The following is a 27,335-nucleotide window of genomic DNA, read 5'->3' as shown; positions in this document are numbered from 1 at the left end:
ATACTGACATGACACTGACCATGATACCATACTGAGATGATATGACATGACACTGACCATGATACCATACTGAGATGATATGACATGACACTGACCATGATACTGACCATATACTGAGATGATACTGACATGACACTGACCATGATACCATACTGATGATACTGACATGACACTGACCATGATACTGACCATATACTGAGATGATACTGACATGACACTGACCATGATACCATACTGAGATGATACTGACATGACACTGACCATGATACTGACCATATACTGAGATGATACTGACCTGCTGACCAAGATACTGCATGACACTGACCATATACTGAGATGATACTGACCAAGAGTACATACTGACCATGATACTGACCATGATTGTCTGTCCTGATGAAGGTCTAATCGACCGAAACATCGACCCAATAAAGAGCAAAGTTTTGGCGAGTATATATCTGACAGTGTGCCGGACCTTTTCTTTGTTTTTCAAAGTACCCTTTTTAATGTATGCTATATTGCCCTATATACGCACCTGTCACTGTAGCCTTCTGAGGTGTGCATCGGCCTTTTGCTAAAAAAAACTGACCATGTGACATGACACTGACCATGATACTGACATGACACTGATACTGACATGACACTGACCATGCAGGACACTGACCATGATGCTGACATGACACTGACCATGCAGGACACTGACCATGATACTGACATGACACTGACACTGATACTGACATGACACTGACCATGCAGGACACTGACCATGATACTGACATGACACTGACCATGCAGGACACTGACCATGATACTGACATGACACTGACACTGATACTGACATGACACTGACCATGCAGGACACTGACCATGATACTGACATGACACTGACACTGATACTGACATGACACTGACCATGCAGGACACTGACCATGATACTGACATGACACTGACCATGTTACTGACCATGCATGATACAGACCATGCAGGACACTGACCATGATACTGACATGACACTGACCATGTTACTGACCATGCATGTTACTGACCATGCAGGACACTGACCATGATACTGACATGACACTGACCATGTTACTGACCATGCATGTTACTGACCATGCATGATACTGACCATGCAGGACACTGACCATGATACTGACATGCCCATGATACTGACCAGGACACTGACCATGAAACTGATATACTCTCTCAACAATAGAGCTGTTATTATACAATATATGAACTGTTATTACATTATGAGCGAATGTAAGGTTCTTAATGTAACACATTATTATACATTGTGCAAGAATCTGTTATTATGTTATGCATTCATGATTTTATTATTCATTAGCTTGAATTACATGTAGGTGTTTATACATTATGAGTTTATGAGAGACAGAGCTGAACAGACACATTCCACAGCAATTTATCACACACACACACACACACACACACACACACACACACACACACACACACACACACACACACACACACACACACTATATGCCCCCACTCTGTTCAAATTAATATTTAGGATTTTTCAGTCTGAAAGTTTATGCACATATAAAATGTATTGGTTTTAACAGGGTGACTTTTCCCCGTTACATCCAACATGTCAACGGGGAAGATTTATTTTAGAATATTATGTGTAGCCCTATAGGCAAATGGCGTTTGAATTAGCCTATAGCATTTTAATTAAGCCTATATAGCACTTAACCACTATATTACATATTGGTTTAATCAACTTTGAAATCTGTCCATAGACATGTTACAAGATTAGTGTGTTAAATAATACTAGGCCTATACATCACATTTGTTAGTTAATTGCGGTTCGACAAACAAGTCTTTATTTCTCTCATTTGCAGGCTGACAGATGGCTGACTTGGGCTCGTAAGCATAAAATGTGGATCATGTTTGCATGTTGTGCTATCACTAAAAAAAAATCTTGCATACATTTTATGCATCACATTCTCATGCAAAAATATAGGCCTATTGCCAATGCCAATTATATTTAGTTGGCAATATAACTTTTATTTAGGTCTGTGTTTTACTCTTATCAACGAACAACGTAAATAAATTTATTATGCATTGTCGTGTGGGCGTTCAACCACTGACTCCTACTCCCACAAATTTACTCGGCCGGCACAAACTGCAAACGCATTCTAGTCACCTTGAAATTTCCTCTGCTATTTTCCAATTAAAAGCTTAATAGCCCTGGAGACGGGCTTCATGTGGTGAAGTTTACCATGGCCTTATTCTCTAAAGCCGCACGCCTCGGATCCCATTATTTGCTTGAATAAACCTTTTTACGGTCAGAAATGGGACTGGGGTTTGTCCGGTGTTATGTTTCAATGCCCTCTATTAGGCGAGACGAAAGGGACATATCACCATCCTAAACAATTTTTTTGCTCCTCGTTCCAAAAGGGATTTTTATAATGCCCTGCAGTTAAGCGCTCGAGTCGTGTACATGCCTAATCATCTAAGCTATGCGCATTTATATGAAAGGTGAGAGAATGAACGATCCGCGATCGCATTATATTTTTTTACCAGAATTAATTATTCTATGTCTACATGTCTGTAGGCAGTAAAGCACTTATGAGCTGGAATGTATAGAAGAAAATAAGAAATGCAGTCGTTTCTGGCGTTTATTATTGTTTACAGTTGGATGAGGAGGGTATCAGATATTTTGAAAATATGTAATATTTTTTTGTATTGGCTTCTTCTTCAATTGCATTAAACCAAATATACCTTGTTCATATAAAGCCTATTTATATAACTTGTAAGTCATATAGCATGTTATGCTTTAGGGGCCTAAACGGTTGAAAATATTTAGAATGAGCATTGGGTTGTAGTTCAGTTTGTTTTTCTGCCATGCCATCTATCTTATTCAGTGAGTCCCCAGGCCTTCTTTTCCTTAAACTGCATGAACAGTTAGTCCTGTGAAATGTTTACATCTTTAAATTCCATAACGTTCAGGCAGTGTGTGTGCAGTGCATGTGTCTGCTTTTGGGAGCGCCATGCATGGCGCGACTGACAGCACCCCTTCGTTACAATGCGTGTCAATCTGATCATCTGATGCATATCTTTGGCCGTCAGCTGCAGCTTTGAAAGGTGGATCCTCCACTCACTCCAAGCCAGCACCTCTTCACTTAGCCTATCATGCGTGTAGCGAGCAGCTAAAGAGAGCTTCATCTCTTGACTGCTGTGTGTGCTGACAGTGACAGCACTCCTGCACCCACGCCTTTATTATCAGATGCACTTGTGTGCGCGTCCTTCTTCTTGCTCTTGTTGGACACAGCCCGCGTCTGAAGAACTGCCCCCCCGGCTTTTTTGAAAAATGAACGGCTACGGTTCCCCATACCTCTACATGGGGGGGCCCGTGTCGCAGCCGCGCGCGCCGCTCCAGAGGACGCCCAAGTGCGCGCGGTGCAGGAACCACGGCGTGCTGTCCTGGCTCAAGGGCCACAAGCGCTACTGCCGCTTCAAGGACTGCACCTGCGAGAAGTGCATCCTGATCATCGAGCGCCAGCGGGTCATGGCGGCGCAGGTGGCGCTCCGCCGGCAGCAGGCCAACGAGAGTTTGGAGAGCCTCATCCCGGAGTCGCTCCGGGCGCTGCCCGGCATCAGCATCCCGGTGCCGGGCGAGGGGAGCCTGCAGGGACCGGCGGCGGCGCGGGCGGAGGAGTTGGACCTGAGGTGGAGCTCCTCGGAACAAGCGGCCAGAACTACGCAGCCATGCACAGGTAAAAACAGCGGTCTCCACACTCCTCCTGTCGACGCGTTCAAGTCAAGAACAACGAAAAAGTAGCCTAGCAGGAAAACGTGTTTCGGTGCGAAGGCAGAGATGTGTCTGCGACTATATATGGCGAATAGGTTATAGGTTTATTTGAAGGTATAATTAACCGATACATTTTTATTTATTCATAAAATAGGAACAAGTTGAGAATGGCTACGTTTCTAGAGAAACGGAGGAAACAATGTATAACTTTAACCCGACAATGGATGCTTGTGATTTTTAAATGAACAATGACAGCACTTTAAAATGGGCTATAATTGCTTATTGGATTGCAGGCCTGGCCTGCTCTATATACAGTTCAGATAAACACCGTTTTCAATGTTATTATTTTTTACAATTGAATGACCGTTTCACAAAAAAATTAAAAATAAATAAAATACACAATCAAAATAAATATCAGTGCATTCCAGTTCAAAGTGCGAGGTGTCTCTAAATAATAGCCTATGGCAGGCTGTAAATATTCACATGCAGTGCAATAATGTTATAGTTGAAATTGACCTTTTACATTCTGCCACCTATTTACCATAATAATAATAATAATAATAATAATAATTATTATTATTATTATTATTAATGAATCTTAAACACATTGAAAAATAACATAAATTTGAAAAATGTAGGTTTTGGTCATTGTTGTGTAATTTCGTATTTCATATAGGCCTACAATATACAACGGTAAAGGTAGGTAAATAGTAAATACATGTATTTATTTTATATAGACATATGGTTATGCTTTTTCTTGAGAGAAAGCAGGGCTTTGTTGTGAGAAATCCAAAAGTGGTTTGACCTACATATAAAATATCAAGGTAGGATTTCAGTGTAGGACTATTATACTCTCTCAATCAAATATCGGTGACTGACCAAATATTATTGCTGTTTTTCCCCTCCTGAAACAGTCCTTAAGACTATATGTTGACTTTACAATCCATTGAGATCATGAGTTTTATTTATTTATACCATACACAATAATCCAGCCACAATTTAACATTGTTTTTATTTTATATATTTTATTTAAAACATTATTTTCTATTTGATTCTTCTAGTGTTGAGACTGGCATATATATACACAAAAGGCCAAGTAAATTGGAAAACTGTGGGTTGAAAACGTTTACATTTCAAGGACCCCACAGTATAGTATAGTCGGCATGGCTACAGACTCTCATAACCCTGAGTGTGTACAAATGGAACCAAATGAACTCATCAAGGGTGCATTTGGTTCTGTTTGTAAATTCTCTGAGTTGCAGACCTGTGAGGGTCCATTTGGTTCCGATATCAATAATTTAGCTGTGGACACCCTGCATGGAACCACCTTTTAAGGACCCCTGGGGTCCCCAGACCCCACTTTGAAAACTACTGGTTTAAAAGATTACTGTAATCAACGCTGGACAGCGCAAATCGAATGTAATCGCCATATTTCTAGCAGGAGGTCAACTTCGAGTGAAATGTTACCAAGCAACAGGCAATCTGTTTACAAAATGTGGTCAAAAGGCATCGATAGCAGATTCCTCAATGACACCCAGTCAGCACTTTGTGTTAACAGAATTGGGGAGGAAAAAAAGGAAATCCACATAAATTGCAGTGTTGGAGACAAGTTGACAACCCATTAATTGTATGTTACCTTTCTCCTCAAGAGGACTTTAAGAGCCTTGGCCTGAGCAGCTTACACTGCAGGTGGTGTGTTGTGTATGCTGTATGTGCTAAGCTATGTCATTTTGCAAACATGTTATACAGCAATTCAAAATTATAATATAACTCATCTAGAATGTACAATGTACTCAACAGATATCATTTAAGTATTATTATTATTAATAATCCTCTGTTTCTTATGTCTTGTTGGTCTGTAGAAGCGACTGAAGACGGTGCAGGCGAGGTGTCGGGAGGAGAGAACGGGGGCAGCTCCAGTGAGAAGGAGCAGGACCCCGTCAGCTCCCCAGAAGGCTCCAAGCCCAACTCCTGCTACACCCCTGACCCCCCCGAGACCCCCTCCCATCCAGAGGAGAGCCGCTTCAGCCTGCCGAAAGCCTGCAGCACGGGCCGCGAGGCCAAGCCCGGAAGCCCCGGCCACAAGTACCCCAGCCCTGCTGAGCAGAGCGTAATGATCGAGGGAATGGCTGGCTCCATCTCTCTGCCCTTCAACCTCCGGGCCAACCGCCCCCCCCTGGACGTCCTCAAGAAGATCTTCCCCACTCACAAGCCCCCCGTGCTGGAGCTCATCCTCCGGGGCTGTGGAGGCGACCTGGTAGGGGCCATCGAGGTGCTGCTGTCCAGCCGGACCCCTGACAGTGGCTCCCTGCCCCACTCGGACCCCCACCCCGACACCCTCGTGCTGCCCACCAACGGACACCTCTTCGAGCACACGCTGGGCTCGTACCACCCGGTGTCCACCTCCACCAAGTGGTCGGTGGGCTCGGCGTTCCGGGTGCCCGAGTCGCTGCGCTTCTCGTCCGACCCGACGTCCGGAGTGGTGTCCGCCGGCCCGCTGGGCATGCCCCTGCAGCACCACGCGCCTTTCCACCAGCCGAGCCGCTACCCGCTGATGCTGCGCAACTCCCTGACGCGCAGCCAGGCCAACCCCTTCATGCACAACGACGTGACGCTGTGGAATACCATGACTCTGCAGCAGCAGTACCAGCTGCGCTCGGCGGCGCAGTACGTCTCCCCCTTCCCGCCGGTCGCCGCCGCCGCCCCCGGGGGCGCCGCCATGTTCCGCAGCTCCCCCATCCTGTCCTCCCGGCCCGCCGAGGAGCAGCGTATCAGCATTCAGGAGGAGGGCTGCTCGCTGGGGCCCAAGCCCAGCCTCTACTCCCCCGAGGAGGAGTATGACGAGCATTCAGACTCGGCGGACTCCCGCATCCTCAACTCCTCCACCTGAACGGCCCGGGGCGAGCCGGAACAATGCCGCAAAGGCCACCGAAAGCACCAAAAAATGTATAGCAATTGGAGTGAACAATGTATGTTCATGTGAAAAGTGGACAGATTCCTTGTTTAATACTTCGTTGACCGGAGTCCCCCAGGGGTCTGTAATTGTATTGCCCCCCGCTCCTTTATTTCCTCTGCACCAAATCGCTTCTGTGCAAATGGCCGATCTACAAGCTCACAACACACCATGACAAAACACGTTGTGAGCTTATAGATCTGATATTTTTCTAGAACCTATATACTTTCGACGAATGTTCGCCGATGATGACGTTCATGTGGTTAAATTGATCTCCTTCAAGCGGTCGTCCCCTTGAAAGTGATGGAAATGGTAGCCTTTTAATAGCATCCCTCGTGCTGTCAACATACCCATGGGCTGATATGGATGTGACTGAAATGGACGATTGTAACAGAATGGTCAAGTGGTTTATGAAAATCTATCAAATATTTCCTGTAAGCATGTTTAGTACTGTGAAAGTATTCGATGTAAAGAACATCAATGCATGTGTCAAGAGTATGCCAAATAAACCTTGTTAATAGAGAATGTATGAGATTGCTGTCATTAGTTTGATCTCAGAATCATCCGGATTTCCAATTATTGAACAAACACTATAGCAATTATTGCTATAACGTGAGTATAGGCTAGAGCTATTTAACAATACTTAGTTTGAAGTAACAAAAAATCACATTATCACCTTTAATTGTGAATTTGAAATCCATTTCAATTGCAGAAATGTTGTGTAAGCAAAATATGTGTTTTCTAAAGAATTCTGATATATTGACACCACAGATTATTCAAGTGCTAGTGTTTGGTATCATAATCACTTCATTGGAATGTAAAGAAAGTACAGCATAAATAATGTTAAGGATTCATCATGGTGACCAACGACCATGACACTGATCTTGACAAATATTGACAAAACACCCATCACTCATACACATGTTGACAGTTTCTAATAGTAAGGTTGTAGTTCTATAGGCCTATATACATTATGCATTAGAGATTAGACCAACAAATTATAAGAACGGGAAGATTGAAAAGTCTAGTAAAATATTATGAAACAATAGTGTAATAAATAACCGTTCACATAGTAACAGTTCCTCTAGCATCCTCAGTGGTAATTTATTAATTTGTAACTCTTAGTAGTGTACAAATGTGAACACTCTCTCTCTAAACTGAAGACTGAGGATTTACGGTTTAGTGAGGTTTGCAGACTTCATCAATTCAGAGATTGTGTGTTTGTTTAGAGTGGTCAGACTGCATAGTTTGCACGTCTCCTGATTGGATTTCTTTAGAAAGGGGTTCATGGCTACCCATTTACACTGTCATGCAGTGGCCTGTATCTGGAATATACTGTACTAATGTACTAATAATGTACTCCAAATTAGTACATTTACTTGAGTACTGCACTTAAGTGAGTAAGTTAACTTGAGGACCCCCTGGAAAACGAGACAATGCATACTCTTTTCGAGTATCTGTACTTTACTTGAGTATTTGTATTTTTGGATGCTTTCACTCCATGACATTTGAAAGACAAATATGGTACTTTTGATTCCATTACATTTCTAGGAATGGAAAAAGGTGCAAATATTGTGAAAACAGTCAATCTACAAGCTCAATGTGTCATGACGTGAGCTTGTAGTTCAGCTATTTCTTTTAAATAATTGAGTACTATAGACGAATAACAGTCTAAGTCCAAAATGTATTCTGACCCCTCCACGAAAAGGCCTAGTTGTCCTGACCCCTTATCCATCATTTATACATTATGGATAATTAGTGTGGACTTATTCATCTATAGTACTCAATTGGTATTTTTTTTAAATGTCTGGAAAATCGAATTAAATGTACTTTGTAATTTGAATACAGGTTTTAATACTTATTCCACTATTTAAGGACTGACAGCCAATGACCAGCTCAGCTGTATCAACATTGGAGCAGGCAAGTTGAAACCTCTGTACTATACAGTATAGGTTTTCAGTGATTGTCCACTCATGTTGTACCACGGTTAGCCTTTACTGACACTTTGATATTCCTCATGATTTCATCTGGTCTCGTGTGTGAGTGTGTGCCTGGCTGCATGCGTGAGTGATGGCGGTAGTCATGAGTATAGCAGGGAAAGTAACAGAAAGATTACCTAACAGTAGGATTTGACAATGAGCCATGAGGTTTCTGAGGTATAGCAGCTTCATTTCAAGTCAATTTCTGACTGTATTATGTCTTTAATGTATACATATTGTAACTGACCCTCAAATACCCTTAAGTGCTGCTGGTCCAAAGAAGTGTGTGTTATTGAATTGATTCAGTGGACAGGCTTATCGGTAAGGAGACTAATAGCTTACTGATTACAACATTTAGACTAAAGAAAAGCCACAGGGTGATGATAGATGGTCTATCTATACTTGCACAATATTTATAAGATAAATCACATTTACAATGAATTGAACCGGTACTAACAGGGGTGGATGAGCTATACTTAATACTTCTGTAGTTAAGTGTATGAGTGTCAAGGTATCTTTAGGGCTTAACATTAAGGCTTGTCCTGTTGTCGGGGACAAGTAATACATCTTTCCGGAGTGCATTAAAATTGTACTTGTCCGTTGGACAAGTGACTCTTGGTTTCACTTTTTCTGACACTCCTAGCGGCCAACAATGTCTGACATTATTTTCTGGCTTTCCTAATAATCACCTTTCCAATATTGTTGTCCACCATTGCGTTTCCGAACCTCGAGTTATTCTGTATTTCTTTACTTTCAAATGGAAAAAAGTACTCGTCACTTATTTATTTTAAACGTCTACTGGCCATCATCACTTCTTTCTTTGTGCTAAATGAGCGATCAATCTTAAAATATGGCTTGATGATTACATGACAATTTTAAAACAAATCAAGAATACGAATTCATAAACGATACGTTATTCAGCAAGGGAGGACCATTCAAGCCGCAAGCGGAGCCTGCAGCACCACCTTGCTGCTCAGGTGGAGGCTGAGGAATCCACCACTCCTGAATGAAATGTCTGGTTCTGGGACTCTGGTGCAATGTAGCCTACAGGCCCTGGGCTGGTGAGAGCAGGAGTGGACCTGGTGAGACGTAGGAGGGGCCCAGACAGGAGTCAACCCACAGAGCCTAGTCCTTCCATGCACCAGAAGCGTACCTCCCAGCCCCGGCAGAGTAGTTCTGGAGTAGTTCCAACGGATTGTGTGGCCTTGGTCTTTCCCTAATGGCACTGATCGAGGGTAGCTACTGGGACGTAAGTCGGGACTTGATCACACCAGCTGGGTCGCCTGAGTGAGGTATGATGTTCGAGAGATCAGTATTGCAGCTTATATTAGTAAAATGAGAGCTCAAAACACTTTTTAAGTGGTGCAACCACTTCATTAAGTGCTTTGTGTGTGCCTGACTGCCTGGCTGGCTGGCTACCTGTGTCTGAGCATTAATAGCATTTGGTTGTTTTTCAAAACCAAGTGTCTAACACACACAAACATATTAACTGTATGATGATTTCAGGTGCGTTCCTGTGGGTCTGGAAGTTCCGGGGTCCCCCCCACACGGAGTTGCACCACTTACTTCTCAGGGTGTGATTTTTTCCTCTCTCTCTCATTTCATGTAGCCTATACTGTTCAGTGATGCATCAGGATTAGACTGGCATCTAGGCAAATCTTGGCGACCAGCAAAACTTGCATTTATCTTTGCCATGTGTGTAACAAAGCCAGTGCTTTGACAAGGTCAACAATGTGTTTTGCTCCCTGACAATCTCTATGACGTAGGCTATACGCTTCAGCTCCACTGCATAGATGTTTTGCCTTTGTAAACCTGTACAATGGCGCCATCTAGTGCTGACATTGATCCAGGCTTTTCTCATGTACAATACAAACAATATAATGTTGAACATTATTAGCTATGTAACTAACGACGCAGTGGAACCTCACATTGCAGGTGGAGGGAGAGTTCCGATTGGAGCTATAACAGGCCCATGGGTGGATGTAGGCCTATGCCTATTGCTCAAGCCAAGGGCAAGCATTTCGTTATAGACCTACATGATGTTTATCTAAGACAAAATGCTTGCCTATACAGATCTTGTTGTAGATGTAGGCTACATCTACAACTACAACATACATGAATGAATGAATGAATTTATCAATCAATCAATCAATCAATCAATCAATTAATTAATCAATGGCTCCCCTGTAATTAGGTGGCGCCTACTGTCTACATTCATGATCTGGATGGACCCTGCCAGAACGGACACGTGCCAGGTATGTTGTTTTGTTTGTTACTTTTGTTTTCACACATGTGATGATGTAACTAAGCTATTCTGCCATCCTGTGGTCATACGAGGAATAAATATATGGCATCATTTAAAGTCAAAGTCAAAATATAACGCACATCCGTTATTTGTATATTGGTACTGAGCCAAACTGGGCTCGCAACTCACTTTAGTTTGGAATGCTCAACAAATATGTATTTAGCGACACAGCAGCAAACAAATTACAACGTTTAACCGTGAGGTCTAAACAAGATAAAGTGACTTCCTTTTAGGCTACAATGTGGACAGATTGGCTATAAATCAAAGTCAAGTGTCAAAATATAAAAACAGTTGTATAAAAACAGGAACGTATACAGTTGGGGGGGGGGGGGGGGTACAGCATTTTGTAAACGGAACTATGTCACATGTATGGTATAAAGATTTTTTGAAATTAGTAGCAGCATTTTTTTTGCAGTCACTTTGGGACAAATAGCAGCATTTTTTTTGCAGTCACTTTGGGACAAATAGCAGCATTTTTTTCTCAATACTATTTAAATCCCCTCAGATTTAAGACGTAAATCAGCCCCATCTCATTAAGGTGACTCATGCAGGTCAAACATTTTGCATGCAGTCAGAGCACAGCTGATAGACAGCAAGCTTTATTTATTTTGTATTAATCATTAATTCATTTTATTCATCATACATTTTCTTAATATTGGCAAGTGGTATTAAAGAATGAAATGTTCTGAAATGAGACAGGCACACACACACACACACACACACACACACGCACACACACACACACACACACACACACACACACACACACACACACACACACACAGAGAGAGAGCGGATGGGGGTGTGATGATGTTGCAATGCATTACAGGCGGCTAGGTCAGCGAGGCAGCAGCCTCCGTGCGCGCCCATCAAATGGAGACAAACGACACCCGCATGGTTTTGTATTTAGCCGGTTGCATGTGTTGCCAGTCCATCAGAGCCCTCTCTTCAGAAGCTAATTAACATAACAGGGCCCCAGTGATCCCACAGATCTGTTCTGTCTATACACAGCTCCTGTTACACTTTATGGCGTGCCGACCCAAGGTGCTTGTGACAGCGGCTCCCTGGGAGCCGCGCAGCGGGATATTTCCAAGAGAGATGCATGTTGTTTCAATCACACGGGAAAGATAAACTGCGCGGGTGTTTTGGTTGCTGCTGCAGGAAAAAGAAAATCTGACATGATGTTTATTTATTTATGTATTTATTATTAATTGGAGGGGGGGGGGGGGGGTGGGGTCCCCAACATAATTACTTAATACTGCATGCATACAAAAAAGCTTAACACTTAAACCCATATCGGCTATTTGAAATGTTGAAAGAAATGCGAAAAATTTGGAATATTTTTTGAAACATTTTTTAACAACATACACAGGGGTCCCAGGGCACACATTATTTTCAAATGGGGGTCTAGACTGCAGCAAGACATGTTGTGTCCTAGTTTGAGAATCAATGGACAAACACACAACAAGCTAATTAAATAGCTGGATTATTGTATAATTATGCATATATAACATTATATCCCTATACGCCGTTCGAAATCCAGGTTTTGACATATTTTACATGCAAACTTGGGCCAGACAATAATAGGCCTATAAACCCATAGTAGGTTATACCGTGTCCAGGGACGGGACACAGACAACACGTTTCACCTGGAGGTATGAAGACAGCACCCGCTCCTCATATTTGACCAGCTAATGTGTTTTGAAGACAGGGTGAACGGCCAAGATCAAAGCATTCTTTATATGGAAATTGCACCCTGGGTAGCTCCAGAGGTAGCCGGTCACAACCTCGCTAATAAATTAGAAGAAGACGAGCTAGTGGCAAAGCTGCACCTGCATGCCTGACGTCTTCACCACATGCACGTCTGGTCTGGACTGCATGCGCAGGGGACAACATCATCACTGGAAAATCCTCGGGGTTAATGTATCTCCGAGACGAGTGTGCAAATGGAACCAAATAACGGTTACGGACTCATAAGGGCCCCATTTGTACACTCTCGGCGGTATGTTTTATATACGGCCTATTATTGAAGAACGGCCTTTTGGGGAAATTAAATCATCCGATTCTCACTGCATTATTCCGTGCAATGAAAAATCATGTTTGCGATTCAGTTTTAGATATACGGATACGGATACGATCATCATCATCATCATCTTATTTTGTTTTTTTAAAGATATAAAAAGGCATAATTGCGTTGTTTGAAACGTATAGGAAGGGGTTAATACATTTTACTCTGCAATAAAAAGGATTCTGTCCCGCGCTTGGTGGAAATGAAAAACTTCTTGCAGTTTCGGACTTATAACTAGAACGGATTTTTTTTTTTTTTGAAAGTTAAGTGTAGGTAGGGGTTATAGGGCTATTTCCCATTTGAATGACATGCATTTGTCTATAGCAAGCCTCATGCTGAATTTTATTTATTTGCTATATATTGTCACTTTTTAATTGCCATATTGTTCACTTGCTCTTTAGGCCTATAGGCCTACGTGATGTTATAACATGAATAAAACCTATATTTATATGCACATTATTAGCTAATTTAACATTGAGCATTGAGTCTATGTGAAAGGGGTTAATTTCTATATTCCCACGGAGGACAATTCTCGCGATGTTTAGCCTATTATTTGAACTGTAATAATAGGCCGGGTGACATTCAGGTATTCCGCTGATCAGTCACATCAGTGAGAGTTGTTTTGTGTTCTTTCCCGCATGCTGACTCCATGTTTTCACAGACGCGTTTGTTGTGAAAACATTGTAATCATCCAATCTGAACTCAGTTACTTTTGTTAACCCATCTGCCCGAGAGAAGAACCATCATACTAGTCTAATTTATGTCTTCTAAATGGTAGCAGAGCAGAGGTGACATGGAAATGTAACAATAATAGAACTGTTTAACTAGTCTCGGTGGCCTTTGGCTTTCACATGGTGGAAAAGTATAGGCTACTCCATGATTTTGTACTTAAGTAAAAGTATAACAATACATCGGCTACTATGTTACAATGAATTCAAAAGTCAACCCTGTAGAGAAGAAACATATACGTATAGCCTATACGTAATTCAAATAATTTTAAATATGGTGACCAAAGTTTATTGAAAACGACAAGTATATATATATATATATATATATATATATATATATATATATATATATATATAACGAACTGCATGATTTCTGTCCATTTATCGTAAAATATATTCTATATATTATTAGCGTGTATACATTTTGGTCACGGCAATTAAATGCCGTACAATAATGTTTACGCAGTGATCATTTTTTTTATATATAGGCCATATAATAATGTAGGCTAACTTTTTATTGGCCTATTTTATTATTATTATTATTATTATTACCCTTGTTGTTATTATTATTATTATTATCATAAGTTTCAAGTTGTCCACTGCATGACCTTATTTTATAGGCAAAAGCAAATTCTATGATTGTGTCGCAAAACAGTGTGGCTCGCCGAAAATATCAGATCCATATACAAGCTCACAAGATTTGTGTGTTTGTATAGATCTTTGTGTGTTTGTACAGATCGGGCCTCACTCATCTGATGATCTCGAAACACTCATCATTTGGGAAACTCGTGGACTGCAGCCAATTGGTCAACTGAAAATGAGCCAATCGTCGTACAAACCGCGCATACCCAAATTCCTCAAAGGGGTGGCGCTTTGTTCCAAGGAGAAAACCCTCGATCCCTTTCTAGTGACAGCGCCAGTACGAGGTCCGTGCGTAAAGACGCAGAGCAGTCACCCAAATGAGCGACTATAGGCCGAATTATCACGAGTTTAACTGTTTGGAGTTCGAGACTATAGTGATTCTTCAATCTTCGCATCGTGTTGACTATATATCTGAAGGGAGACATCATTTGGATCCGCGTAGAAGTAAGTTTGGAGTAATGTGCGCATGCATGATAGTTAAATTAATATATAGGTTTAATGGTATCTAAACGCAGATGTTCTCGATAGGCGCGACAGTGGTTGATAGCCTAATTTGTTGCCTATTCGACTACAACCCATATGTCAAGTTAACTGTCACATCACATAGGCTATTATAACCAACCAATCGCATTATCTTTTACAGGCAAACACGCATGAGTGGAGTGCACCGTGGGTAACCGAGAGTCGACCGAGGAGGACTTTGGCAAACAAACATGACTGACGTCGCAGGTTGTGAGTTCGAAATCGACGTGGAAAGTCTCGAAACGGAAAGCGACGACCAAGGCGACTACACCGGCTCGTCGCTGTCCGCGGCCACGGAGGACGAAGCGGCGGGGAGCAAGAGCGACGACAGACCGCCGGGCACCGCCGGCAGCGTCGCTCCTGCAGGCGACCAGAGGAAGCTGAGCCGAACGCCGAAGTGCGCGCGCTGTAGAAACCACGGCGTGGTGTCATGTCTGAAGGGACACAAGCGCTTCTGCCGGTGGCGAGACTGCCAGTGTGCCAACTGTCTGCTAGTGGTGGAGAGACAGAGGGTTATGGCCGCACAGGTGGCACTGCGAAGGCAACAAGCCACAGAGGTGAGAAAGGAGTTAGTTGTCTTGTGTGTGTGTGTGTGTGTGTGTGTGTGTGTGTGTGTGTGTGTGTGTGTGTGTGTGTGTGTGTGTGTGGGGTGTGTTGTGTGTGTGTGTCAACTGACGTTTGACTTTGTAAGCTATGCAGGCTATAAGTTGTGTGGATACTAAAATTAAATAAAGACGCAGTATAGGCCTATACAGCAGTCACTTAAAGATGACAAAGTAACAGTTTTCTCATTAATTAAACAAATTCTTATTAAACAGATATTAAACAATATAGCTAAATAATCGTGTCGAGGGCTGCATTGTGCTTGTGGTATTTGTATATCTGTTGATTTAGCCAACTATACATTTATATAATTCTTTATATTGGAATATTTGTATTTGTTTTAAAGCTGACACTCACTTTTACAAAATGAGGCATCAAATATACATTTCAATGATCTGACGTTTTTTCTATTGTCTCAATAATCAATTTATCAGGATAAGAAAGGGATTTCCGGGAAGCAGATTCCAGCGGAAAGAAGAACAATATATCAACGACATATTCGACCATCCACCATGCTGGCTAAAAGCATCTTAGAAGGTAAGAGAACAACAGAGGCACCATTCATAAATGCTATAGCACTGTTAAATGACATTCCAGGAAATCCTTGCCTTCTTAACAGGCTAACTTCTACTTCTTTCCAGTTTGAATAATCAATTTGTTATTCTTTACTTATTTATCACACCACTTGGATTTCTTTATTCTTCTGACTTGCTATAACATTCTTTTTCTGAATTATAGAATGCTAACAAATTTGCATCTCCAGCATTGTCATCATTACAGACCAAAAATATTACTATTTATTTTTGTATATATGTTTATTTGACAGGGACAATACAAAAAAACAATGTATCAAAACATGAAACTGTTGAATTGGGTTTCTAGCTGAGACTAATTTGTGACCCCTGTCCCTGGTCAGGCCTTTCTATACAAATATCTGATTTTAAAATACTTTTAATGCCAAACAAAAACAAAAAAGATAAATGCAGAAAGAATTAACCTTTAAAGATTGAGATTCAACATCTGTTGTTTGCATATGTTGCAGACACAATATTTTAACGTTCTTTCTTTGCTCTTTAAAAGGCTATTGGTTCCACAAATAACCTATAGAACGCAATGGTTTCCTTAAATAACAGTTTTTTGTTTCGTTTTCATGCACCTTTAACCACTTAAACCTTAGCATCCTTATTCTATGGGCATGTTTTAATATTGAGCATTCACCGAAAATGAGAGATCTGTAGGGGGGAAAGGAGTTGACCATAGACCCCTGACAGACACCGGTCAATGATGCATAATAATTAAAGGCTTTAAAGAACCGTTAAAATAAATAGTTATTTGGCTATACGCCATCCCTGAAGAAACTGTTTTGGTTCCAGTTGGCACCTTTATTTTCCTGTGCACAACGCAGACATCAACATGATCTTTTTCCTTTCACGGTATATAGGATACCGTCCAGTCCAGTCCGATCCATACATGGGGAGCTCGTCTCTCCCGCCGCCGTTGAGCGACCGCATGAGGAAGAGAAGGGCCTTTGCGGACAAGGAGCTGGAAACCATCATGTTGGAGAGAGAGTACAAGGAGCGCGAGCTGCTGGAGAGCAGTCAGGCGGCGGCGGTGCTCTTTCCCAACGGCGTGCAGGTCCACCACGCCGCCGAGTACAACTCCTACAAGGCGGCCTACGCCTCGGCGCCGCAGGCCGAGCCGCAGCCCAAAGACGTGTGCGGCGGCTTCATCGGCCCCAACTGCCTGGACATGTCCATGCACTACGGCTCCGGCTCGGCCAACGTGGAGCTCATCTCGTCCAACGTCAGCGTGGCCACCACCTACCGGCACTACCCGCTCCAGTCCTCGCGGGGCGGCTTCGTGGTGTGGCCCCGCGGGGCCGCCAACCTGGGAGACGCCCTCCTCTACCAGCAGTGCCTGCTCAACGCCACGGCGGTGCAGAACATGAAGCCGGGCGCGGTGTGGGAGCCCAAGACGATGCCCGCGGAGAGCCAGCCTCCGGAGCAGGACTCCGCCGCGGCCGCCAGACTGGAGGGGTCCAGAGCGGCCGCACCACATGACGCGTCGGACCCCCCGCGGGCCGATCCCCAGCCATCTGGGATTGCTCAGGCGGGGCAGAGAGAGCGCTCTGCCTTCTCTCCCCCTAAGAGGGGCTTTGGACAGACCTTCGGAGGCAACCTGCATCCCCATGCATCCCCCGGCCACGGCCACATTCTCAATAAGCTGAGCAAGGACAGCAGTAAGCATTCGCTGTCGATGAAACTCAACTCCTTTCACTCGCTGATCCAGCACACCCTGAGTGAGAAGGCCGGGTCCGGGCCTGGCGCCGGGCCGGAGCTCAGGGCTCCCCCTTACTGCAAGGAGCTCTTAGAAGAGGCCGCCCGCAAATACAGGGAAGGCGCCGTCAAGGACATTCACAGCCTCAAATGCACAGACAGGTACGCAAAAGATTTTCTGTCTAAGTCTGTAGGGAGCAAGACGGGGTCCGGCGAGCCCCTGTCATTCTCAGTGGAAGCCATATTGAAGAGACCCACCCCTGCCATGAGTCGAGCGTTCCATTAATACTGTTAATTTCCCCAAATTGCACTGTAAGTTGCAGGTTTTCTTACTCCCCTGAACATTATCCCAGTTCCACTTCTAAAAAGAGGCGTTCTACAGCTGTGATTTTGGGCTAGAGGAATTAACAAACACATGGCACTGCATCTCTTCTTTTTGTAAAGTCAATTACAAAATGTTAGATCATTTCTTTCATATTTTCTCCTTCTAAATTCTGATGTAATATTTATGTATAATTGTATTTTATGTGTGCATGTGTTCAAATTACTTTTATTGTGTATAGAGTATTTAAACATTACCCCAGTGTTTTCCTCATGTCAATAAACTTTATAAGACAGACCTTTAAGTAGAAAGTGTTGTATTTCATTTTTCTGTAAAAGGAGTTGTATTTCATTTTATGCTGAAGTTATATAATGGGTTTAATAGAGAACAGTTTTTCTTAGGTCAAGACACCTGCATTAACTATATGTAATTCACAGATAATTTAAAACCTGCCCAGTGAGACAAGAGAGATGTTTCAAACCAGATATAAAAATGGTTTATAAAGCATGGAACACATTTTAATCATTTTAATTTAAGACACTCGTGCAAACATATAGACACTTGCAAACATGGCACAGACACACGCAGGAACAAATACAAGGACAAGGCTTTTTTTAATAATTCTAAATTAATTTAAGTTTAAGCTACATGCATGCATGAAGTGCATGTGGCACATGTGTTTGTGATAAAAAAAACATATATGCCTAACTGATCAAATATGTTCATCATTGGATATTGTATTTTGACAGCACTCCAGTGTACTACAATGAACTCACTATACTGTATGTTGTAATTTGACAAGAGAACATTTAAAATTTCATAGCCTATATAACCTAATTTGATTCGTTTTTTTCGTCATATTCTTATATTCTCATGCTTGGATAAATATAATCTAGTTACTATAAGATAACCATCAACAGATTACTTTTTTTGCAGAAAAAAATAAAATTATAAATGCCATTAAGAAAAAGTATTGCAATTATATATAGCCTGCCCTATAGACTATAGCCTATAACCTTTGGACATTGTTGGCTTTTCCATGTTGGGGAAAGCAGAGGGACATTTTAATTATTTGTTACATAGAAGTGCTTCAAAATAATGAAAAATGTGGGTATATAGCATTTATTAGTCTAATTTCATTATGTCGATTTGATCCATGTTTGAAAGAAATCAAGAGACTCCTATTTTTTAAAACTCTTGAGTTATAACGCAGATGAAGAATTTATGAGGATAAATTCAAAATGTTAAAAGTAGAATCGGGTCCATCAGCCTGCGTAAAATTATATAAAGCAGACTATAGGCTATATCAATAATCTAATGATTGACTGATGGACGGAGGAGTTGAGTACCGGGCAGATGTGATGTAAAGAACAGTATTCTTCAGTGTGGAAACACGATAAGCCTATAAATTGTGTGTAGGTCGGTCTTCCATTCATTCTCAACTCATTCGCCTGAGTTGTGGGCTGGGACTCTGGGAGAATGCGACGCGGCTTGCGGACACATGGTGAAAGACAGCTCCAAACATGGGTTTCACATGAGCGGGAGAACACTGATCCGTGCAATAATGAACAAGACGCGGAGCTGTGTGGGGAGAGACAGGCTAAATCCACCCTCTCCTAAACAGCGTTAAGCTCTTGTTTCTGGCAACAGACTCTGTATTTCATCGACATGAATCGGCACGGCAGTGTCCAGCGCGGACCCCCCCCCCCCCCATACAAAAGAACTATTTTTCTACATGTCTTCCGTTTTGCACTGAGAGCCACTTAAAAATGACGTGCCAAATAGATTCAAAGATTATTGCAATCATTCATTTGAAGGACCCTTGTTGGTTATTGGATTTAGAGCGATGGTGACGTTTCGTGTCACCAGATAGGGCTGACATCACTTTTAAGTGGAGAAAGGTATAGGGCCTGTCTGTGCGTGCGTATATCTATATGTGCACGTACGTGAGTGCGTTAAAATGCGTATATTGCCCGAGTGTGCATAGGCAAAATTATGAGTTTGCTGTTAAACCAATCAATCAATTAAATCGACAAAATGATGCATTAATTTGATTTGAGGTTATGCCTACTCTTCATCCACTCCTACTAGTCAGGGAATAGTATCAGTATTATGTCAAATCTGGGAATACATTTCTTACCAAGAACTTTCTTCGCCAATGTGTTTGTAAAGGTGTCTACTAACATATCCCATTGGTTTATATTCAACCACCCGAGGGGAGTTTTTGACAGCTGCTGAAAGTTGGGGAACCATAACATTATAGGGCAAAATGTTCTACATTTCATTATGCTTTATAAGTAGCATGTGACATATCAAACTGGGGGTTTTCAATTTTTCATGATTCTGAATCCATTCCAAGCATTAATTTTGCATGAAAAACAGTCCTTGCAAAACTAATGCTTGGAATGGATTCAGAATAATGAAACCCCCCCTATTGACCCCTAGTTTGGGCATAGACCCCCTAGTTTGGCCACTTGCCCAAATATGCCCAAATGTGCTGACCTCATCATATTTGTGATGACAGCTATGGCCATTTTTAGCCCAAGGAGTGTTTTTCGTGCAAAACTAATGCTTGGAATGGATTCAGAATCATGTAAACACCCTAGTTTGACACATCACATGCTACTTAAAACATAATGAAATGTATAACATTTTGCCTTATGTATGGTACCCCAACTTTCAGCAGCTGTCAAAAACTCCCCTAGGGTGGTTGAATAGAAACCAATGTGCAGGGATATTATGTTAGTAGGCTAATCACCTTTACAAACACAGTGGTGAAGACAATTATTGGTAAGAAATGTATTCCCAGATATAATATCTTCTGACTATACTGAATTGAGAATAGTCCATTGTCCAATTAAGACATGGCAGTGGAAAACAAGACTATTATATATAGCCTGCTGTAGGCCTATAAATTATAGGTCCTGGCCAGCCCATAAGGGCATAGACCTACTACAGGCCTATATATTATAACCTACATTATACATTCACACACACACACACACACACACACACACACACACACACACACATATGAAGTATTGTGGAATAGAAATAGCATGCAGGAGCACAGCAAAATTAGTGTGGCTATATTTTTCAATATTAAATCAAACTACAATGCATGTGCAGTTTGTGCACAGTGCACGTGCACGTGCACGTGCGTGTCCGTGTTTCATGCATGCTCTGTAGCCTAGCCTACTCCGCGCATGTCTATCGCAGCATGTTGTTGGCCGAACATGGCGCTGCTAGTGTTTGTTCACGCTAACCGCCACCTTGATAAGTATCTGCTGATGTTCCTCCAGTTCCCAAAGTGTCAGATTTAACGCGTTTAGCAAAGTGAGTTGCATTGTTGACTTAGCTCCTTTTACTATCCTCTTATCGACATGTCGGTTCACACAGTAGCATTTTGTGTGAAGTACACGGGTGTCAATTGACATCCAGAGATACTTCAGTAACTTACCTTATGCAGCCGAGGTGTTTTAAGAAGATAACATCTGGGAATCGTCATGTGGTTCTGGTTGAAGAATGCTTGACTGGAGTAAATTCAGACACCACAAGAGTCAACTGTCAAGACAACAACAGGTCTGTTTTCTACAGTAGCAATAACATAATACAGACACACACACACACACTTGGTGAATGGTAAATATTTTCAAAGTTGTACTTGTTTTTGGTGCAGGTGAAGCTATTGAATCTCTGACCTTTTCATTTTAACCTGCATTTGTAGCCTACTTAATTGGATGGAAGTGGAATAATACACGTTAGTGCAACAGTGACATTTGTATGATTTGTGGCGCCCTCTATGGGTATAAAAATGCTTTTGGCTATGCATTTTTTGTTCATGACCGATAAGACGCTATTTGGATTCATATTAATTGAGGTAGTTTGTAGCTGGACTCGTGATTTTTGACATTTTTGGTAAAATGTGGCTCCTCAAACTTTGGAAGCAACTGAATGATACATAGGGCCATCACATGACATGGAGTCATCACATCTTATACATGACTCCAGATGTGTATTACATTTGTGAGAGTTTTGGACAAAACCAGCAGGAGATTTATATTAAAAGTGTATTTTGAACACAATCTTAAATGGTGGAAAATGTAGTTGGGCGTGGCTTATATGGGGAATCCAAGAAACAAAATGTTTTATTGTATGACCTATATGGATCAAGACAAGAGTTACAGGCAGAAACGTGTGCATGCAACGTTTGATGGTTGGTCCAGCAGTGTCCGAGATTACTGTACACACAGACACACGGACACACGGACAGGGTGAAAACATAATCACTGCCTCTCAGCCCAGGCCCTGATAAGAAAAAACGTGTCGGTTTAGGCAAGCTTTGCAGAATTCCCCTGTGATCAGCACAACGGATCCATTCTTTTAGTCCCTTGCCCCATATCAGCATTTGGCTGCCTTGCCAGTGACTGACTGGGGGGTATTGCGTTATTCCTTTTTCACTGTACGAGTCTTCTCTCAGAGCCCATAACGCACTGCCACAGCAGCCCTCCTCCCCATGCACCCCCTCCCCATGCTCCCCCTCCCCATCCACCCCCTACCACCACCCTGTTCTCCCCTCTCCAGGTGTTGAAGCAAATCATCCATCCTGCTGTTGACTTTGTCACGCCACTGAACTCCCAACATGTCTGATACAGCGCGATCTTTTGCACATTAAGAATCTATTAATCCTCTGCGGTTCTCAGCATCAGGTCCGGGGACCCACCAGGGGATCCAAGTGGGCCCTTACAGGTCTGTACCTCTGAGAGTGTAATTGAACCAAATGGAGCCTTATGGGGCTGTAACTCTTGAGTTAAAATAACAATGCAGATTTTATCCGTGGCATATCCTTGAAGTTAAGAATGTCAGAATGACTAAACTATGAGTTCACTCTCAGAGTTACAAACCCATAAGGGTCCATTCGGACTGCTGGTGGTCCCCCTCCCCAGACTCAATGTTGAGAGGCAGTGCATTTAAGCTGAGATGCAGGGCAGGCTCACCCGTTACCACACACTCTGAAAGTGAAAATGGACACACACACACACACACACACACACACACACACACACACACACGGATACACACGGATACACATTGTAATAATCACATGGTGGGTTATTTTGACTCTGGGTATAAATTGCACATGCTTTATTTTGTGCTGGCGCTCAGCAGGCGTGAAGGTAAAAGGGTAGGATCCCTATTCATTTTGCCCATGTGTTTCCCCCCCTGTGCCTACCAGCAGCATGTGTTTCCCCCCCTGTGCCTACCAGCAGCATGTGTTTCCCCCCCTGTGCCTACCAGCAGCAAGTGAAGGAACACCAGGCCGGTTCGCACATTCCTCCCTGGCACCTTGTAATCCAGTAAGAAATGTGTAGCACTGGAGCTTTTGACAAGTAGCCGCCACTTAATTACCGTGCTGGCTGGGTTGACAGGCAGCGAGGCTGATAGGGGCCAAAGGCTCCGTGATCCCTCTTGAAGGGGCTGGGAATTATACCTCAAAAACATACTGTAGATACACACAGACACATGCATGAAGGTGCACAATGCACGCAGAGTGCATGCGTGCACGCAGAGTGCATGCGTGCATGCAGACATATAGGCCTACTCACAGACGCATCACGTACGTGTGCGGGCACCTACATATCACACACATCCATCCACACACTCACACACACTGTCTTTTTTAAATGAGCAAATGCAGCCAATCTACAAGTTCACTAGCCCTACATGTTGTAAGCACCGTAAATACGATTTAAGTGGTTAACCACAGAATGTTCGGCATGACATGCCCAGAAACGGGATGCTAGGTTTCATGTGGTTGACGTATTAACCTGAAGTCCCCAACTTTCAGACGGCTGAGAGCTGTTGGGTGCAGGGCATGTTTTGTAATTAACACCTGTGGTTGTTGTTCTGGCAGCATGCTTCCTTGTCTCCTCCACTCAGGGCACAGAGAGGTGTTGCTGCTACACAAACTGACATTTGCAAGGCTGAGTAAAACAACAGCAGCTGAATAGCCAATGTGCGTCTTTTAAAGTAAACAGTAGCTCGGCTCTTCCCACTTCCCAGGTCAATAAAACCAGTAGCCTGTGCCAGGAGAGGTCATGGGGAAACGATCAAAAGACTGTTTTGATATGTTGAGAAAGAGGATACTAACAAAATAAACACAAAAGTAAAATGATTTAAAACAAGAGATGTTCACTCGTGATTAGAGCTAGAAACATTTACCTGAGGATCAAGGCTAGAGTCAAATTAGCAACTTAAGGCAAATGAGCAACTTCGGATCCCGAAGATGGCCACATTTGCAAGTTCATGTAAATAGTTGTAAATCTTGGAGGAACCAATGCTTAGAAAAGCTGGACACAGCTGAGTATGTGAGATGAAAAGCTTTCTCATTTTGTATCACTTTGAACAGAACTCAAGGTTTTTACAGCACATTTCTTTCATGCTGCATCTTCAACTTCTATATTCTTTGTGTGTCAAATCATTGAAGCAAAACGTCTTCCATTTTGTGACTAACACGCCATAGTATCTTCTTGATCTACTGAGCCATTGCATGGGATTTGCCAGTCTAAACACTCATGTAAATGCTATGGAAAAATGCTTTGTGTTGCATTTTCACCCAAAGAAAATAGCCTCATCCTCCTGTACTGCACTGTACTGCAGCAATGAGCCATGCACTTGTCATGAAAGTTAGGTTTGTCAATATTGTTGTCACCTATCTGTAACGACTGTACCTCTCCTACTTTTAAGCAGCTATGAATGGAAAGGGAAAGCAATTCCTGTTGCAATTAAGCACCCACCATTGCATGTAGAGGTAGTTGCTGCCGGGACAGCTGTAATGCTAGTAACACAATGATAAATGACCACTGCACCTGGCAAGTTGAGTAAACAACATGATTGCCAAGGTTAACACTTATAGAGGCTCTAATTTGCATAGCCTTGTAAAAGCCCATTCAAATAGTTCCTCCCCTTAAACGAACAAAGTATGTGTTTAGAGTGGTACATATGATTGTTCCCCCTCTTCAGTTTAAAATAAAAATACATTGTTGCTTTAAATAGATAATAGATATTAGATAGATAGATTTTCGTCCCATGTAAAATACCACTGATTAGAGATGATATTGTGAAAAAGGTACATTTGCTTAACAGCCTACTACACAATTTTAGTACCCTATTTCATATGAGTATGTCTATTGTAAAGGAGTGCATGCTTTGACGCCACTTTATTAAAAAACAGGAATGACACACGTATCATTAACAGCCCCCTTTTTTGTCTCCACCAGGCCGAAGGCCTAGGGGGAGAGTATGTTTTATCTCTTATTATCTCCACCAGGCCGAAGGCCTAGGTGGAGAGTATTTGACCTTCAAATTCAACCTGAAGAGGTGGCTAAAAACAAATCAAATCTGTAATTATGAGTAATTATCAGCTCACTTCTCACATCACTCTGCAGTTGTTCTGTCCCCTGCATGTACCATGTTTATTTGTTCTTGTATTGTATTGTATGTGTTTTTGTATGGATAGTTTAATCATCATTTTGTTTAAGAACCTAGTACTCAGAGACTATTGGAAATTAGCTTATGGCTAACTCTGGCCCATTTACATGGATGTGAAAACGGATTTGTTGATTAATGAGCATTGTCCCTGTCAAATAAATGAATAAACATTAGCTGCTGCTGTCAGTGGCTCTCTTCGCAGAGTTCGCACTGCAGTGTTACAGACTCTGGGTTGAGACCATAAGAGTTATAATATATCTAGAGAGCGGATGAGGAGTGACAGGCCCGCCCCCCGCTATTCACTTCAATTGAAGTCTGGGGGCTTGGTTGAGACATCCGTGCAGCGTTTCAGAGTATGGAGTCAGACTCCCATTGGCTTAAGGCCGGCGGCGGCATTGTTATGTTGATCAAAATGTAATCATGTCTTTTGCCATTATCATGTAGCTCTATTAAACAATTATTATTATTATCATATTCCTTTTTTGGCCCAAATAAATAAATGGTGTATTTACAAGTATATAGCGCCTTTATCCAAGGCATTTTACATAGATTGTGCATTACATTCACCCATTCACACACCGTTGGCGGAGGAAAACTTTGACACCAACTGTTTCCTATAATTATTCGGTTTTCGGTTTCGGCCAAGAATTTCCCATTCGGTGCATGCCTAGATTGTACTTTTATTTCACTTGTGTCTATTTAGGCCCCCATATACAGTACACCCCTCTTTTTCCATGCTTTTTTGTTGGTCTGTAATCGCGAGTTTGTGTGTTTTTGGTTTAACTGACCTGCCTGCTCAGTTGTTCTGCGATTCATCAGTAGCCCGACTGAAGACCCAAAGCCAAGATGTCTCCTTTGGCTGCTGGGGAATCCCCTTTAGATGAGAAGTATATGTTTCCTATGCGGGAGACTATAGCTCATATGGGTTCATTCATATTATTTGGAATAAGCTGCTTTCATATCCCTTATCTTGCATACAAATACAGTGTGTATTGTATTGTACATGTACACATGTAGGCCTACATGTGTGAGCTGCCACAGAGCTTCAATCTCCTGGCCGAAACAAAATCCTTAGTGACAGATTAGTTTGAGAAACATGATCACATGACATACTCGTATATGTGACAAAAATCTAATCACCAAATGTATTGACAAACTTTCAAGTTTCCAGCCCAGTTCCCACTTTAAGTTTACAGTGTCCATTCTGCCAAGGCATGGAAGACTTTGTTTTGAGTGGCATATACTGTAGCTGCATGCGTAGTGAGGCCGCCTGGGAAGCAGACGGTCTCAGGTTCAATTCCCAGCCTGGGCAATGCGTCTGAGCAAGACACTTAACCTAACCCCCTGCTGAAAAATTAACTTCTCCTGTGGAGGTCTAATTGATTAGTAATGTATTCTACATAAAAAAAATTGCACACCTCTATTTATGAGTATGGTTCCAAATCTGTCTCGTCAAGGAAAGGTGGATTCATTGTCAATGTATGGATAACTTATAGTTTCACATGGACAGTGCCTCTGTGGAGTGCACAGTGTCATTAGTATAGCTGGGACAAAATATAATTTGCTGAGAACATTGCACAATCACTTCAAACATCTGTCAAACTCAAATATTCACTTGTACGGTCAGCCTTAATCTCTTATCTGATCTTCAGATTGCTTTCATCGGCTTCC

The 27,335-nt window shown here is 42.3% G+C and overlaps 2 protein-coding genes across 2 annotated transcripts; both read left to right on the top strand.

Moving 5' to 3' along the window:
* Positions 1-3,334: 3,334 nt before the first annotated feature.
* On the top strand, positions 3,335-6,665 carry dmrt3a (doublesex and mab-3 related transcription factor 3a; the record flags this gene model as incomplete). The annotated part of the gene is made up of 2 exons (XM_080766269.1): positions 3,335-3,740; positions 5,638-6,665. 2 exons carry the CDS (start codon positions 3,335-3,337, stop codon positions 6,663-6,665), a joined length of 1,434 nt encoding a protein of 477 aa, XP_080622395.1.
* An 8,051-nt stretch (positions 6,666-14,716) lies between these two features.
* Positions 14,717-18,464, top strand: dmrt2a (doublesex and mab-3 related transcription factor 2a). Its single transcript, XM_080765127.1, has 4 exons — positions 14,717-14,894; positions 15,094-15,529; positions 16,010-16,112; positions 17,017-18,464. Exons 2-4 carry the CDS (start codon positions 15,164-15,166, stop codon positions 18,135-18,137), a joined length of 1,590 nt encoding a protein of 529 aa, XP_080621253.1. The 5' UTR covers positions 14,717-14,894; positions 15,094-15,163; the 3' UTR covers positions 18,138-18,464.
* Positions 18,465-27,335: the final 8,871 nt, after the last annotated feature.

This window comes from Protomyctophum bolini (genome assembly GCF_963924005.1).
Source record: "Protomyctophum bolini genome assembly, chromosome: 6".
Lineage (NCBI taxonomy): Eukaryota > Metazoa > Chordata > Actinopteri > Myctophiformes > Myctophidae > Protomyctophum > Protomyctophum bolini.
Note: the sequence above shows the minus strand (reverse complement) of the source record. Positions and strands in the feature narration are given on the sequence as shown.

Bases quoted from the DNA above. Each gene is read 5' to 3' on its own strand.
- dmrt2a (XM_080765127.1), top strand. From the start codon at position 15,164: ATGACTGACGTCGCAGGTTGTGAGTTCGAAATCGACGTGGAAAGTCTC. The intron at 15,530-16,009 runs GTGAGAAAGGAG...TCAATTTATCAG, and splicing joins GAAGGCAACAAGCCACAGAG to GATAAGAAAGGGATTTCCGG. The intron at 16,113-17,016 runs GTAAGAGAACAA...CACGGTATATAG, and splicing joins GGCTAAAAGCATCTTAGAAG to GATACCGTCCAGTCCAGTCC.